At 40.7% G+C, this 13,984-nt stretch overlaps 2 protein-coding genes across 6 annotated transcripts in view; one reads left to right on the plus strand and one right to left on the minus strand.

Annotated features, from left to right (window-relative positions):
- The window catches only part of LOC133545681 (solute carrier family 22 member 4-like), a 145,246-nt gene extending 144,968 nt beyond the window's left edge, over window positions 1-278 (plus strand). For both annotated transcript variants that reach the window (XM_061891486.1, XM_061891487.1), the window contains one exon: window positions 1-278. This exon is cut by the window's left edge and continues 14 nt beyond it. In XM_061891486.1, coding sequence (XP_061747470.1) covers window positions 1-71 — 71 coding nt within the window. In that variant the 3' untranslated portion in view covers window positions 72-278.
- Window positions 185-13,984, minus strand: part of LOC133545683 (solute carrier family 22 member 4-like) — a 64,336-nt gene continuing 50,536 nt past the window's right edge. For 2 of the 4 annotated variants that reach the window (XM_061891490.1, XM_061891489.1), the window contains 5 exons: window positions 12,749-12,849; window positions 12,410-12,624; window positions 4,975-5,157; window positions 4,750-4,885; window positions 185-342 (listed from right to left, as the gene is read on the minus strand). In XM_061891490.1, the coding sequence (XP_061747474.1) occupies window positions 279-342; window positions 4,750-4,885; window positions 4,975-5,157; window positions 12,410-12,624; window positions 12,749-12,849 (699 nt within the window). In that variant the 3' untranslated portion in view covers window positions 185-278. Of the gene's footprint in view, window positions 343-4,749; window positions 4,886-4,974; window positions 5,158-12,380; window positions 12,625-12,748; window positions 12,850-13,984 lie in introns of those variants that run through there. The other 2 variants (XM_061891491.1, XM_061891492.1) reach the window with 2 other exon arrangements.

Below are 13,984 nucleotides of genomic sequence, written 5' to 3' on the forward strand. Positions count from 1 at the left end.
ACATCTATAAACTCACAAACACCAAAGAAGAAGAATACGTTCCTGACAGGAAATCCCAGGATCTTGAGTGAATGTGCAGCCGTTTTAATAGGAATCACCAAGAGGAGGAATATTAGTAGACTTTTGTTTTAACAGGAACTTCTTACGATGAGATGCAGATAGAAAAAATTCCAATGACTCATAATGAACACATTTTTATGCATTTATTGTTTATGAATATGGTAGACGACATAAATAGTCAATTGAACCAGTGCAGTAAAATGTTGTGTTTGAGAGTGTCACAGTTTGCTTTCCATCACATGTTTGGAGGGTTCTCTTCTTGCGATGCACGAACATTTTAGTCTGTAAGGCACAAGAGGAACATGGGCTGAAGGACAGGGGATTGGTTTATGTCGCCATCTTGCATGGAAGGCATCAAAGGCTTTGCTATAGCTCTGATAGTAATAATAAAATAATAATATAACTGTTTTATGCAGAGAAGTAAACATTTTCCTGCAGCAGGTAGAGTTAAAGGTATCCAACAAGGAAGATTTCACTTTTGACAGCACGGTTGAAGGCAGAAATAGTTTTTCATTTTTAGAATAAATAGAAAGTTAATTAGTCTTATTATTACAAAAGCTTTTTTGGACACTGAAACTGGATTTTGTGAACAGATTTTTTTTTTTTTTTAATTGTTCTACATCAAATTATACTGACAATTTCATTGAATAAAAAATTCAATGTATATAGTTCTGTGTAAAAAAAATTAAGCGTATAAAAATGAAATATTCAGTGCAGATATATTTGTTGCTTCAAAGCTCAAGACCCAATTTCGGTAATTTAAGACAAAGCACCTTATTGGCTGATTCTCAGACAGCATCGATTGCTTCAGCCTGAGTCTTGAGTTTTGAAGCAACACATATTTCTGCACTGAATTTTTCTACAGTGATTAATTTTCCACAATAGTTTTAAAACACTTAAATATAATTTTTAAATCACATTTTGCTCACAATTTTCTGTTCAATGAATTGTCAGCATAATGAGTAAAGAAAATACAGTTCACAAAATTCAAACGCAAAAAACTCAGTTACATAAATTCAGTGGGAAAAAAAGAGATTTTTTAATATAGACACAAATTAACCTCCATATTATTAATTGTATTTAGTTAAAACAACAACAAATGCTCATTTTTTTCCTGACTTTTATTACCCATTATATATATATATATATATATATATATATATACATACATATATGTGAAGTGAATATTTATATAGCGCTTTTTCTCAAGTGACTCAAAGCGCTTTACATAGTGAAACCCAATATCTAAGTTACATTTAAACCAGTGTGGGTGGCACTGGGAGCAGGTGGGTAAAGTGTCTTGCCCAAGGACACAACGGCAGTGACTAGGATGGCGGAAGCGGGGATCGAACTTGGAACCCTCAAGTTGCTGGCACGGCCACTTAACCAACCGAGCTATACCGCCCTATATGCCATGTATGTATGTATATATATATATATATATATATATATATATATATATATATATATATATATATATATATATATATATATATATATATATATATATATATATATATTTCAAATTATATTTGGTAACAGTGGACTCGGAACAAAGAGGAAAATAACCATTCGGATTGTTATAGGCGCAAAGTTCAAAAGCCAGCATCTGTGATGGTATGGGGGTGTATTAGTGCCCAAGGCATGGGTAACTTACACATCTGTGAAGGCACCATTAATGCTGAATGGTCCATACAGGTTTTGGAGCAACATATGTTGTCATCCAAGCAACGTTATCATGGACGCCCCTGCTTATTTCAGCAAGACAATGCCAAGCCACGTGTTACAACAGCGTGGTTTTGCAGTAAAAGAGTGCGGGTACTTTCCTGGCCCGCCTGCAGTCCAGACCTGTCTCCCATCGAAAATGTGTGGCGCATTATGAAGCGTAAAATACGACAGTAGAGACCCCGAACTGTTGAAAAACTGAAGCTCTCCATAAAACAAGAATGGGAGAGAATTCCACTTTCAAAGCTTAAACAATTCGTTTCTCAGTTCCCAAACGTTTATTGAGTGTTGTTAAAAGAAAAGGTGATGTAACACAGTGGTGAACATGCCCTTTCCCAACTACTTTGGCACGTGTTGCAGCCATGAAATTCTAAGTTAATTATTATTTGCAAAAAAAAACAAGCTTATGAGTTTGAACATCAAATATGTTGTCTTTGTAGCATATTCAACTGAATATGGGTTGAAAAGGATTTGCAAATCATTGTATTCCGTTTATATTTACATCTAACACAATTTCCCAATTTATATGGAAACGGGGTTTGTAGATTAAAATAAATACACGAAAATAAATAGAAACCAGTGGTACGTCCGTCGCTTTTCAGGATGGAGCAAGTTGAGCTGGGTGTATAAATGACAGTAATGAGTTCTGTATGGACAACTTCAAATACATCTATACAGGGTATCAAACAAAACATTAAAAGGTTTAAGGTGTGTTGGAGATAAATGTCCCTATTTCGTTTATATTGTTTTTATTTTGTTTTCTCTAAATGTTTGCCTGGCCTCTGTTCACTCTGATGGTTGTCACTGATCGTAAGCGGGGGTAGGACCGTTGCTATGGCACGGTTGCCATGGTAACCTCATTTAATCTAGGGTTCAAATGGTATCACTCGGTAACGTGTTAATAATTTCACACATAAGTCGCTCACCCATGGCCAAACTATGAAAAAAACGTCGACTTATAGTCCGAAAAATACATTAAGTAACGAAATAGTTACTTTTCACAGCAACGCATTATTTTTTGGTGTAAGTAACTGAGTTACTTTAGAAATAAAGTAACTAGTAATTGTAACTATTTACTGGTTTCAGTAACTAACCCAACACTAGTCATAGGTATTAAAATAAACAATGTCCACATAGTCAATAATTGGTAAAATAAATTGAGAGATTATTTTCCTTCTGACTTGAAATGTAAAACAGTTTGATGATCTGCATATGGGCATTAAGCAGGAGTATGTTAAGATAGTCAATACATAATTTAAAGTTAAGTTCACAGTCAAGCCAGACTCATAGGTACTTCACAGCGGTCTCCATGGTCATTGGAGTACCTTTCTTAAAGTAAATGTTCAAATCCGCAGATTGTAGCGAGTGGCCATTTACAAAAAGCATATAGAGGGATTTCTTTCATATTGTAAACCCCGTTTCCATATGAGTTGGGAAATTGTGTTGGATGTAAATATAAACAGAATACAATTATTTGCTAATTATTTTCAACCCATATTCAGTTGAATATGCTACAAAGACAAGATATTTGATGTTCAAACTCATAAACTTAAATTTTTTTTTGCAAATAATAATTAACTTAGAATTTCATGGCTGCAACATGTGCCAAAGTAGTTGGGAAAGGACATGTTCACCACTGTGTTACATCACCTTTTCTTTAAACAACACTCAATAAACGTTTGGGAACTGAGGAAACTAATTGTTGAAGCTTTGAAAGTGGAATTCTTTCCCATTCTTGTTTTATGTAGAGCTTCTGTCGTTCAACAGTCCGGGGTCTCCGCTGTCGTATTTTACGCTTCATAATGCACCACACATTTTCGATGGGAGACAGGTCTGGACTGCAGGCGGACCAGGAAAGTACCCACACTCTTTTACTACGAAACCACGCTGTTGTAACACGTGGCTTAGCATGGTCTTGCTGAAATAAGCAGGGGCGTCCATGATAACGTTCCTTGGATGACAACATATGTTGCTCCAAAACCTGTATGGACCTTTCAGCATTAATGGTGCCTTCACAGATGTTTTAGTTACCCATGCCTTGGGCACTAATACACCTCCATACCATCACAGATGCTGGCTTTTGAACGTTGCGCCTATAACAATCCGGATGGTTATTTTCCTCTTTGTTCCGGACGACATCATGTCCACAGTTTCCAAATATAATTTTAAATGTGGACTCGTCAGACCAGAGAACACTTTTCCACTTTGCATCAGTCAATCTTAGATGATCTCGGGCCCAGCGAAGCCGGCGGCGCTCCTGGGTGTTGTTGATAAATGGGTTTTGCTTTGCATAGCAGAGTTTTAACTTGCACTTACAGATGTAGCGACCAACTGTAGTTACTGATAGTGGTTTTATGACGTGTTCCTGAGCCCGTGTGGTGATATCCTTTACACACTGATGTCTGTTTTTGATGCACTACCGCCTGAGGGATCAGTGGTCCGCAATATCGCTTACTTGCAGTGATTTCTACAGATTCTCTGAACCTTTTGAGGATTTTACGGACCGTAGATGGTAAAATCCCTAACTTCCTTGCAATAGCTCGTTGGGAAATGTTCTAAAACTGTTCGACAATTTGCTTACAAATTGGTGACCCTCGCCCCATCCTTGTTTGTGAATGCCTTAGCATTTCATGGAAGCTACTTTTATAGCCAATCATGGCACCCACCTGTTCCCAATTAACCTGCGCAACTGTGGGATGTTCCAAATAAGTGTTCGATGAGAATTTCTCAACTTTATCAGTATTTATTTCCACCTTTCCCAACTTCTTTGTCACGTGTTGCTGGCATCAAATTCTAAAGTTAATGATTATTTGCAAAAGAAACAATGTTTATGAGTTTGAACATCAAATATGTTGTCTTTGTAGCATATTCAACTGAATATGGGTTGAAAAGGATTTGCAAATCATTGTATTCTGTTTATATTTACATCCAACACAATTTCCCAAATCAACTCAAGCGTCCTACCTTTGTGTCTTGGGCATCTGCTCTAGTGTTTCAGGGAGAGGGCGGCCAAAACTCTCTGGCATGAAGAGCAGTGGAAAAGCAGACAACACCGCCATACTCCCCATGGTCACGTACGTCAGGTGCTTGACGTAGAAGTCTGTGCGACAAAGATGGATGTTTTGAAACCAAACCACTTGAACGTTTTAACAAGACGTCTTATACTGAAAAAAAAAAAAAAATGCTCACTCAGTTGCAGCACAAACGGTGCAATGCAGCCTCCGATCCTGGAACCCATGCTGCACATCCCCGTCGACGTGTTCCTCAATCCTGTCGGGTAGAGCTCGGCACAGTAGAAGTAGAGTATGGACGTGCCGGCTGTTATGGCGAATTTCCCCAGCATCTCCAAGGCGACGGCCACCCCTAATACACCTGAGCGACATTTTTGAGGTGAGTTTGAAGTGTGAAGTGAATTATGTTTATATAGCGCTTTTCTCTAGTGACTCAAAGTGCTTTACATAGTGAACCCCAATGTCTAAGTTACATTTAAAGCAGTGTGGGTGGCACTGGGAGCAGGTGGGTAAAGTGTCTTGCCCAAGGACACAACGGCAGTGACCAGGATGGCGGAAGCGGGAATCGAACCTGCAACCCTCAAGTTGCTGGCACGGCTGCTCTACCAACCGAGCTATACCGCCCCAGTTTGGGAAGATTTGTTCCATTTTAAATGTTTGATAAGGTCAAAACAATGATTGCTACTTGTATATACAAACATTTATTCACCACAGTGCCATCTGCTGGATGTGGTGTGTTACTGCACCTTTATCCAATCCAGTGATTTTTTTTTTCTCGGTTATTTGAGGAGTTTGCTTGTTAAGCATTAAGATAATGCCATTGGAAAGACATCCATTTTTAATTGTGCATTAGGTCTGCACGAATAATCCACATCAAAAAAACCTGAGGTTTTTTTTTTTTCTCTGCCGTCACTGGCATTTGAGTGGCAGACATGTTCGCCAATCAGAATTGTTGAGCCTCACGTTTCTTCCTCGCTTCAAACAGCGAAAAATAAGTCTCTCTCTGCATTGCTCTGAGCACGATAATTATGGACAAATGAGAATTCACAACTTTAACTTTTTGAAGCCGAAAATAAAGAGGATGAATTACTGCTTATTAGAGATGTCCGATAATGGATTTTTTGCCGATATTCGATATTGTCCAACTCTTAATTACCAATGCCGATATATACAGTCGTGAAATTAACACATTATGCCTCAATTTGTTGTGATGGCCCCGCTGGTGCATTAAACAATGTAACTTTACGTATTCGGGTGTTACCATTTAGTGGTCAATTGTACGGAATATGTACTGTACTGTGCTTCACGGTGGCAGAGGGGTTAGTGCGTCTGCCTCACAATACGAAGTTCCTGCAGTCCTGGGTTCAAATCCAGGCTGGGGATCTTTCTGTGTGGAGTTTGCATGTTCTCCCCGTGAATGCGTGGGTTCCCTCCGGGTACTCCGGCTTCCTCCCACTTCCAAAGACATGCACCTGGGGATAGGTTGATTGGCAACACTAAATTGGCCTGAATGTGAGTGTGAAGGTTGTCTGTCTATCTGTGTTGGCCCTGCGATGAGGTGGCGACTTGTCCAGGGTGTACCCCGCCTTCCGCTCGATTGTAGCTGAGATAGGCGCCAGCGACCCCAAAAGGGAATAAGCGGTAGAAAATGGATGGATGGATGTACTGTACTGTGCAATCTACTAATCCTACTTGCCAACCCTCCCGGATTTTCCGTGAGACTCCCGAAATTCAGCGCCTCTCCCGAAAACCTCCCGGGACAAATTTTCTCCCGAACTTCAGACGGAGCTGGAGTGGGCGAGAACTTGACTCAATGTTGTGACCCTCTTAAACAGGACAATACTGCCATCTAGTGTACATAGAACAGAATGTCTGTTCTGAAGCCCACAGTAAAAAGACGTAACTTCATCACCTCGCCTGGTTATTGACTCCAACCCAATATATTACACCATCGACGAGCAAAATGAAAAAATACGCTTGCAAGTTCCAGAACAATTGGAAACAAGAATTTCAGTTTATCCAGGAGAGTTCAAAGGGGAAGGGGTATGTTGCCTGTACATTTTGTAGAACAGACTTCTCCATTGAACACGGTGAACGGATATTCAGCGCAGCATCGTTCACAACCCAGTATTATGGGCCACCTCGCAAAATGGAGACCCGATGGTGTAACTTATGGTGAGACAAAGATGGCTATGCTGATAGCTGGAAGCTACATCCCGTTCTCCTTTGCGGATGTCTACAACAAATCTGTGAAGGGTATGTTCCCGGATTTGGAGATCGCTCGCTAATACGCAAATGGCAGAACAAAGGTTATTCAAATAGTGAAAGGTAAGTGTTATTGTTTTTTTTTTTAGTAACCAGCAAGCACAGTACAGTTAGTTGAACAAATGTGTTATTACGGTGTATTTGATAGGTGCCGTCAGAAATTCAACTATTTCTTTTATTTATGTATGTATAGTAAAATAAGTATATATAGCTAATATTCACCTAAAGTCAGGTATTTCATATATATATATATATGAAATACTCGAGTTGGTGAATTATACGCCACACCCCCAACCACGCCTCCGCCCCACCTCCCGAAATCGGAGGTCTCAAGGTTGGCAAGTATGCTACTAATACAAGTTTCAATCAATCAAAAAAAGGTTTTCCAAAATAAGAGACCAACTTCAACTCCGGTAATGGAAAAAAAGTGCCAACATGGAACTGCCATATTTTTATTATTGAAGTCACAAAGTGCATTTTTATTTTTTTAACAGGCCTCAAAACAGCAACTTGGAATTTGGGACATGCTCTCCCTGAGATAAACTTAATACCCACTACAACTATGGGAAATACCATACTTTGACTTTCAAAAAGTGCATTATTTTTTATTTTTTTAAACATGCCTCAAAACAACAGCTACAAAAACAATGAAGGCACACAGCTTCAGTCCAAAGTATATGAGAGCAGACTTGCCAACCTTGAGAACTCCGAAATCGGGAGATGGGGGGGGTGGGCGGGTTTTGGTGGTAGCGGGGGGTGTATATTGTAGCGTCCCGGAAGAGTTAGTGGGGAAAGGGGTTCTGGGTATTTGTTCTGTTTTGTTTGTCATTCTTGTTGGGTGTGGGTTCACAGTGTGGCGCATATTAGTAACAGTCTTAAAGTTGTTTATACGGCCACCCTCAGTGTGACCTGTATGCCTTGCATTCACTTGTGTGTGTACATAGCCACATTTATCATGTGACTGGGCCGGCACGCTGTTTGTATGGAGGAAAAGCGGACGTGACGACAGGTTGTAGAGGACGCCAAAGGCAGTGCCTTCAAGGCGCCCCCAATATTGTTGTCCGGGTGGAAATTGGGAGAAATTCAGGAGAATGGTTGCCCCGGGAGATTTTCGGGAAGGGCATTGAAATCCGGGAGTCTCCCCGGAAAATCGGGAGGTTGACACCGAAACCGATAATTTCCGATATTACATTTTAAAGCATTTATCGGCCGCTATTATCGGACATCTCTACTGCTTATAGAAGCGAACACAAAGAGAAACGTTGCAGCCGACGGAAGACGAGAGAGTGAGGTCTCCACGATGCAAATAGGGAATTTGGAGCCGAGCTATGCTGACATAAATGGAGTCTTTACCCAACTTAAACTGAAAAAGGATGTCCTTGGCCAGCTGGACCAAACGCACAACTGTCTGTCGAGTGAGTCACTATAATATCGGTCATGATACATGTAGCATGTCGTGCTTGTTATTACGACTACATGCATACACTGTGTACAAACAAAACATTAAATACTACTTTACAGATACTGTATTATGATTGTTTTTCAGACTGTACAGATTGGTGTCCTATCGCATTGCGTCAAAGGCATTCAGCTATTGACGGTAAATGCCGTAGCACGTAGTAAGTCTTACTATGCTCGAAAAGAATTCCTCGGTGTTCGCTCTTACAATAACAATGTCGCTACAGGGTGCTTATTATACAGGTTATGTAACCGGAAGTAGGTTTTGTTAGCATTTCTGAAGTGATTTCAAGGCAGACCAGATTGTTCCCATTAGCTGCATTGCTGGCCACAAAGAACAAGCGGATTATTACAAATTACGATGCAAAACCTTTTGTCTTTTTGTATCTCATAAGTAGAGATGTCCGATAATGACTTTTTTGCTGATATCCGATATTCTGATATTGTCCAACTCTTAACTACCGGTTACGATATCAACTGATACCGATATACTGTATAAAGTTGTGGAATTAACACATTCTTATGCCTATTTTTGTTGTGATGCATTAAACAATGTAACAAGGTTTTCCAAAATAAATCAACTCAAGTTATGGAAACAAATGCCCTCATGGCACTGCCATATTTAATATTATTATTATTTTTTAACATGCCTCAAAACAGCAGCTTTGAATTTGGGACAGGAGTGTATACTGTGGCGTCCAGGTATAGTAAATGTTGCAAGGGGTTCTGGGTATTTATGTTGTGTTTATGTTGTGATACGGTGCGGATGTTCTCCCGAAATGTGCTTGTCATTCTTGTTTGGTGTGGGTTCACAGTGTGGCGCATAGTTGTAACTGTTAAGTTTTTTATACGGCCACCCTCAGTGTGACCTGTATGGCTGTTGCTCAAGTATGATTGCATTCACTTGTGTGTGTGAAAAGCCGTAGATATTATGTGATTGGGTCGGCGTGCAGAGGCAGTGCCTTTAAGATTTATCGGCACTCCGTACTTCTCCCTACGTCCGTGTACCAGTCTGTACAGCGGCGTTTTAAAAAGTCATACATTTTACTTTTTGAAACAGATACCGATAATTTCCGATATTACATTTTAAAGCATTTATCGGCAGTCTGATTTTATCGGACATCTCTACTCATAAGGATTGTGAACGATAGTCAACATTCCAAAACATTTGCAGTGATTTTAGCTCCAGTCTTCTGTTTGTTTGATATTGTCATCGCTGCCACAAGTGGCGGAGAAGTGTATTACAACTGAGTACCACTGCAGCCCACAGCTGAGACAGATCATTTTTTTACTGCCCTCTAGGGGGCGACTCCGCAATGGTTAAGAAACACTGATGTAGACATAAGTTCGGAGTCTGTCTGCATAGACCCAAATATTGCATATTTCTCTAATATGTGGCACCGTGAAACAAGGTTATGTTGATTGACAGTCTAAAACAGGGGTTGGGAACCTTTTTGGCGGAGAGAGCCATGAAAGCCAAATGTTTCAAAAAGTATTTCCGTAAGAGCCATATAACATTTTTCAACACTGAATACAACTAAATTTGTGCATTTTTAAGTATGACCAACATTTGTAGAGTATAATAAGTCTCTTATTCTTCTTAACAACATTGTTATTCTAAAAGTTAACCAATAATAAATACAATACTTCTTACCATTAATGCGACATCTTGAACAGGTGCGGTAGAAAACGGATGGTCGGATTAAAATGCATGAGAATGTTTTATAATTTGAACGTTATTTTTGAAACTGTGATTACCAGCGGAATTATTCATTACTTATCGTGTTAAGCAATGTCAGCTAAGAGTTATCTGAGAGCCAGGTGCAGTCATCTGACTCGAGAGCCATAGGTTCCCTACCCCTGGTTTAAGCATTAGACACCTTTTTACCTGCACTCTGCCTCCCGCTGTTTCCCCACATCTACAAAGCAATTAGCTACCGACTGCCACCTACTGATATGGAAGAGTATTACACGGTTACTCGGCTTAGCTCGGTTAGGAGAGTGGCCGTGCTAGCAACCTGAGGGTTCCAGGTTCGATTCCCGCTTCCGCCATCCTAGTCACTGTCGTTGTGTCCTTGGGCAAGACACTTTACACACCTAAATGTAACTTAGATATCGGGTGTCATTTTGTAAAGCGCTTTGAGTCACTAGAGAAAAGCGCTATATAAATATAATTGTCTGAGAGCCATATATAGTCATCAAAAGAGCCACATCTGGCTCTAGAGCAGTGGCGTCAAACTCAAATACAGAGTGGGCCAAAATGTAAAACTGAACAAAGCCGCGGGCCGAGGTTGAACAAAGTAACCTTTTAATAGGGACTCAAACAAGTTTTGCATTAAATATTGAACAAGCAAGGCTTATATAACTTTATAGTGACATACAAAATACAGTTTCAAATAATAATAATTCAAAAATATCAATGGCATATCAAATAAAATAAAAACACAAATTTAGTGCCTTTTTTTTGGTGGTGGGTTTGAGTTGGGGCGGGGTTTGGTGGTAGCGGGGGTGTATATCGTAGCATCCCGGAAGAGTTAGTGATGCAAGGGGTTGTGGGTATTTGTCCCGTCGTGGTTATGTTGTGTTACGGTGCGGATGTTCTCCCGAAATGTGTTTGTCATTCTTGTTTGCTGTGGGTTTACAGTGTGGCGCATATTTGTAACAGTATTAACCTTGTTTATACGGCCACCCTCAGTGTGACCTGTATGGCTGTTGACCAAGTATGCCTTGCATAGACTTGTGTGTGTTTGTGTATGAGCCGCATATATTATGTATATTACGGCCCGCCCCCAATATTATTGTCCGGGTGGAAATCAGGAGAAATTCGGGAGTCTCCCAGGAAAATTGGGAGGGTTGACGAGTATGAGTATTAGCGGTGAATGTGGTGTTACAGCGGCGGGCCGGCTCTAATGTTAATTTGATATTGCCTCAAGGGCCAAATGAAATTACACCTCGGGCCACATTTGGCCCACGGGCCAGAGTTTGACACCCATGCTCTAGAGCCATAGGTTCCCTACCCCTGCTCTACGTCAACCAGCATGTTTTTGGATGGGAAAATTGTGATATATATATATATATATATATATATATATATATATATATATATATATATATATATATATATATATATATATATATCTTACCGGAGACATCATTGGATTCTTCGTCCTCCTGCAGTTGCTGTTTAAAAGGCAACTGTGGGCTTGGCTTCTCTCTGAGACATTGGCGTGTTCACCGCGGCCATCCGACCTCGAGGTATGTCTTTACAATCTCACTAAAACACTATTAAAACAATAAGAAGATAAGGGATCTTCCAGAATTATCCTAGTAAATGTGTCTAATTACATCAGAAACGCTCACACTGCCGCCACCCGGAGCCGTCGCTTTTTCTTTTTTTTTTTCTAGTCCTTCGCTATCAATATCATCATCCACGAATCTTTCATCCTCGCCCAAATTAACGGGGAAATTGTCGTTTTCTCGGTCCGAATAGTTCTTGCAGCTGGAGGCTCCCATTATAAACAACGTGAGGACGTGAGGAGCCCTCATCCTTGTGATGTCATCGTCTGCTACTTCCGGTAGAGGCGAGGCTTTTTTATCAGCACCAAAAGTTGCGAACTTTATCGTGGATGTTCTCTACTAGATCCTTTCAGCAAAAATATGGCAATATCGCGAAATGATCAAGTATGACACATCGAATGGACCCGCTATCCCCGTTTAAATAAGAACATCTCATTTCAGTAGGCCTTTAAATACATTTATATATAAATATATAAAATATAAAAGTCGCAAATCGAATCACAAATGCAAATTTGGAGTGAGAAATTGCAATTTCGAAATCGCGCACCCATGTCGCTCATTTACCGTCACGTCACTCTGTTGCCCCTGCTTACTTTGAGGCAGCAAAGGAATGAAGAAGAGCGACAGGGCCGATACCAGACAGGTCAGGAGGAAGGCCAAGCGTCGTGGGAGGAAGCGCACGGCAAAGCAGGTGCCGAAGTACGCCGGCAGCTCCACCACGGCCGACAGGAAGCAGCTGATGTACGGGTCCGAGTGGAGTTGCGATGTGTTCAGGGTCAGGCCGTAGTATGACAGAGACTGACTGAACCTGGTGAGCCAATAATGGTTTTATTCCAGAAAACACAGTGTTTGCATGTGTGTGTGTGTGTGTGTGTGTGTGTGTGTGTGTGTGTGTGTGTGTGTGTGTGTGTGTGTGTGTGTGTGAGGCTCACCACAAAAAGGTCATAATAAATGTTGTGGCCGCAACTCTTTTTCTCCTTAGCAGATCCAGCAAAGTGTATCGCTGCACGAAGGTTTCTTCTGGTGTTTCTGCCTGCAAGATGCATCACGTGAGTGTGCCGTCAGTCAATTCACACTCGCCGGTGTTGTGCCGAATTATGCACCCCCGCCGTAAAATGCACCCCCTGGCGGGAGCGCGCTTACGTCACTCGGTTGCGTCACCCGTCTCGAAAAGTAGCTAAACTCGGCTAAAATCGCCTCTTTCGGCAGAAAAAGGTACATAACAAGGTGAATAATCCAAGTTGTCTTTACTTTGGATATATTAATGGATGGATTAATTGTGATTCTTTAATGATTTCGCCGTCATTGCCTTTAATGATTTCGTCGTCATTCAGGTGGGTACATCGCCTCTTCCGGCATAAAAAAGGTACATAACAAGGTGAAATAATCCAAGTTGTGTTTACTTTGGATATATTAATGGATGGATTAATTGTGAGCCTTTAATGATTCCGCCACCATTCAGATAAGGCAAAAACAATAACCATTTAATATAGGAATATTTGCTGTCCCGAAAATGTCTACATTGACAGCTTACTGTAAAGAATATATACACCAAAGTAAGCCTCTATATGTACTTTTTTAGAGACATCAAGGAGAACGAATGTTTGCTGCTTCACTCGACGTGATCCAATACTCGTATTTGAAAACTATGACATTTTCTTTAACTGTAAGAAGCTCATGGGTGGATGGATGAATACATTAATAAATGAATGCATCTGATACCTATCTTTGTTTTGGTTTTAAGAATTTTCAAACTGAACATTCACAAATAACTTTACCAAAAGTACCCGAAGTACCAGAGATGGAGTTGTGGTGGGGGTGCATTTTCAGTGAAGAGTTGATTACAGCTGCCTGAACATCTATCTATCTCTGGCTAGGATGGTCGTAGAGACATGAAACTCACCCTAGTAACTCATCCTTACCCCCCCCCGTATACTGTGAAAACCATGTGATGATTGGACCTCCACAGGCGGAGTTAGGGGGGGGGTGCTTTTTCCGGCCGGTGGGCTGTTGGTGCTGCCTGAAAAAGCACCCCTGCCCTAACTCCGCCTGTGGAGGTCCAATCATCACATGGTTTTCACAGTATACAGGGGGGGGGGGGAAGGATGAGTTACTAGGGTGAGTTTCATGTCTCTACGAGCATCCTAGCCAGAGATAGATAGGGGGTG

Source organism: Nerophis ophidion, linkage group LG28 (assembly GCF_033978795.1).
Source record: "Nerophis ophidion isolate RoL-2023_Sa linkage group LG28, RoL_Noph_v1.0, whole genome shotgun sequence".
Classification (NCBI taxonomy): Eukaryota; Metazoa; Chordata; class Actinopteri; order Syngnathiformes; family Syngnathidae; genus Nerophis; species Nerophis ophidion.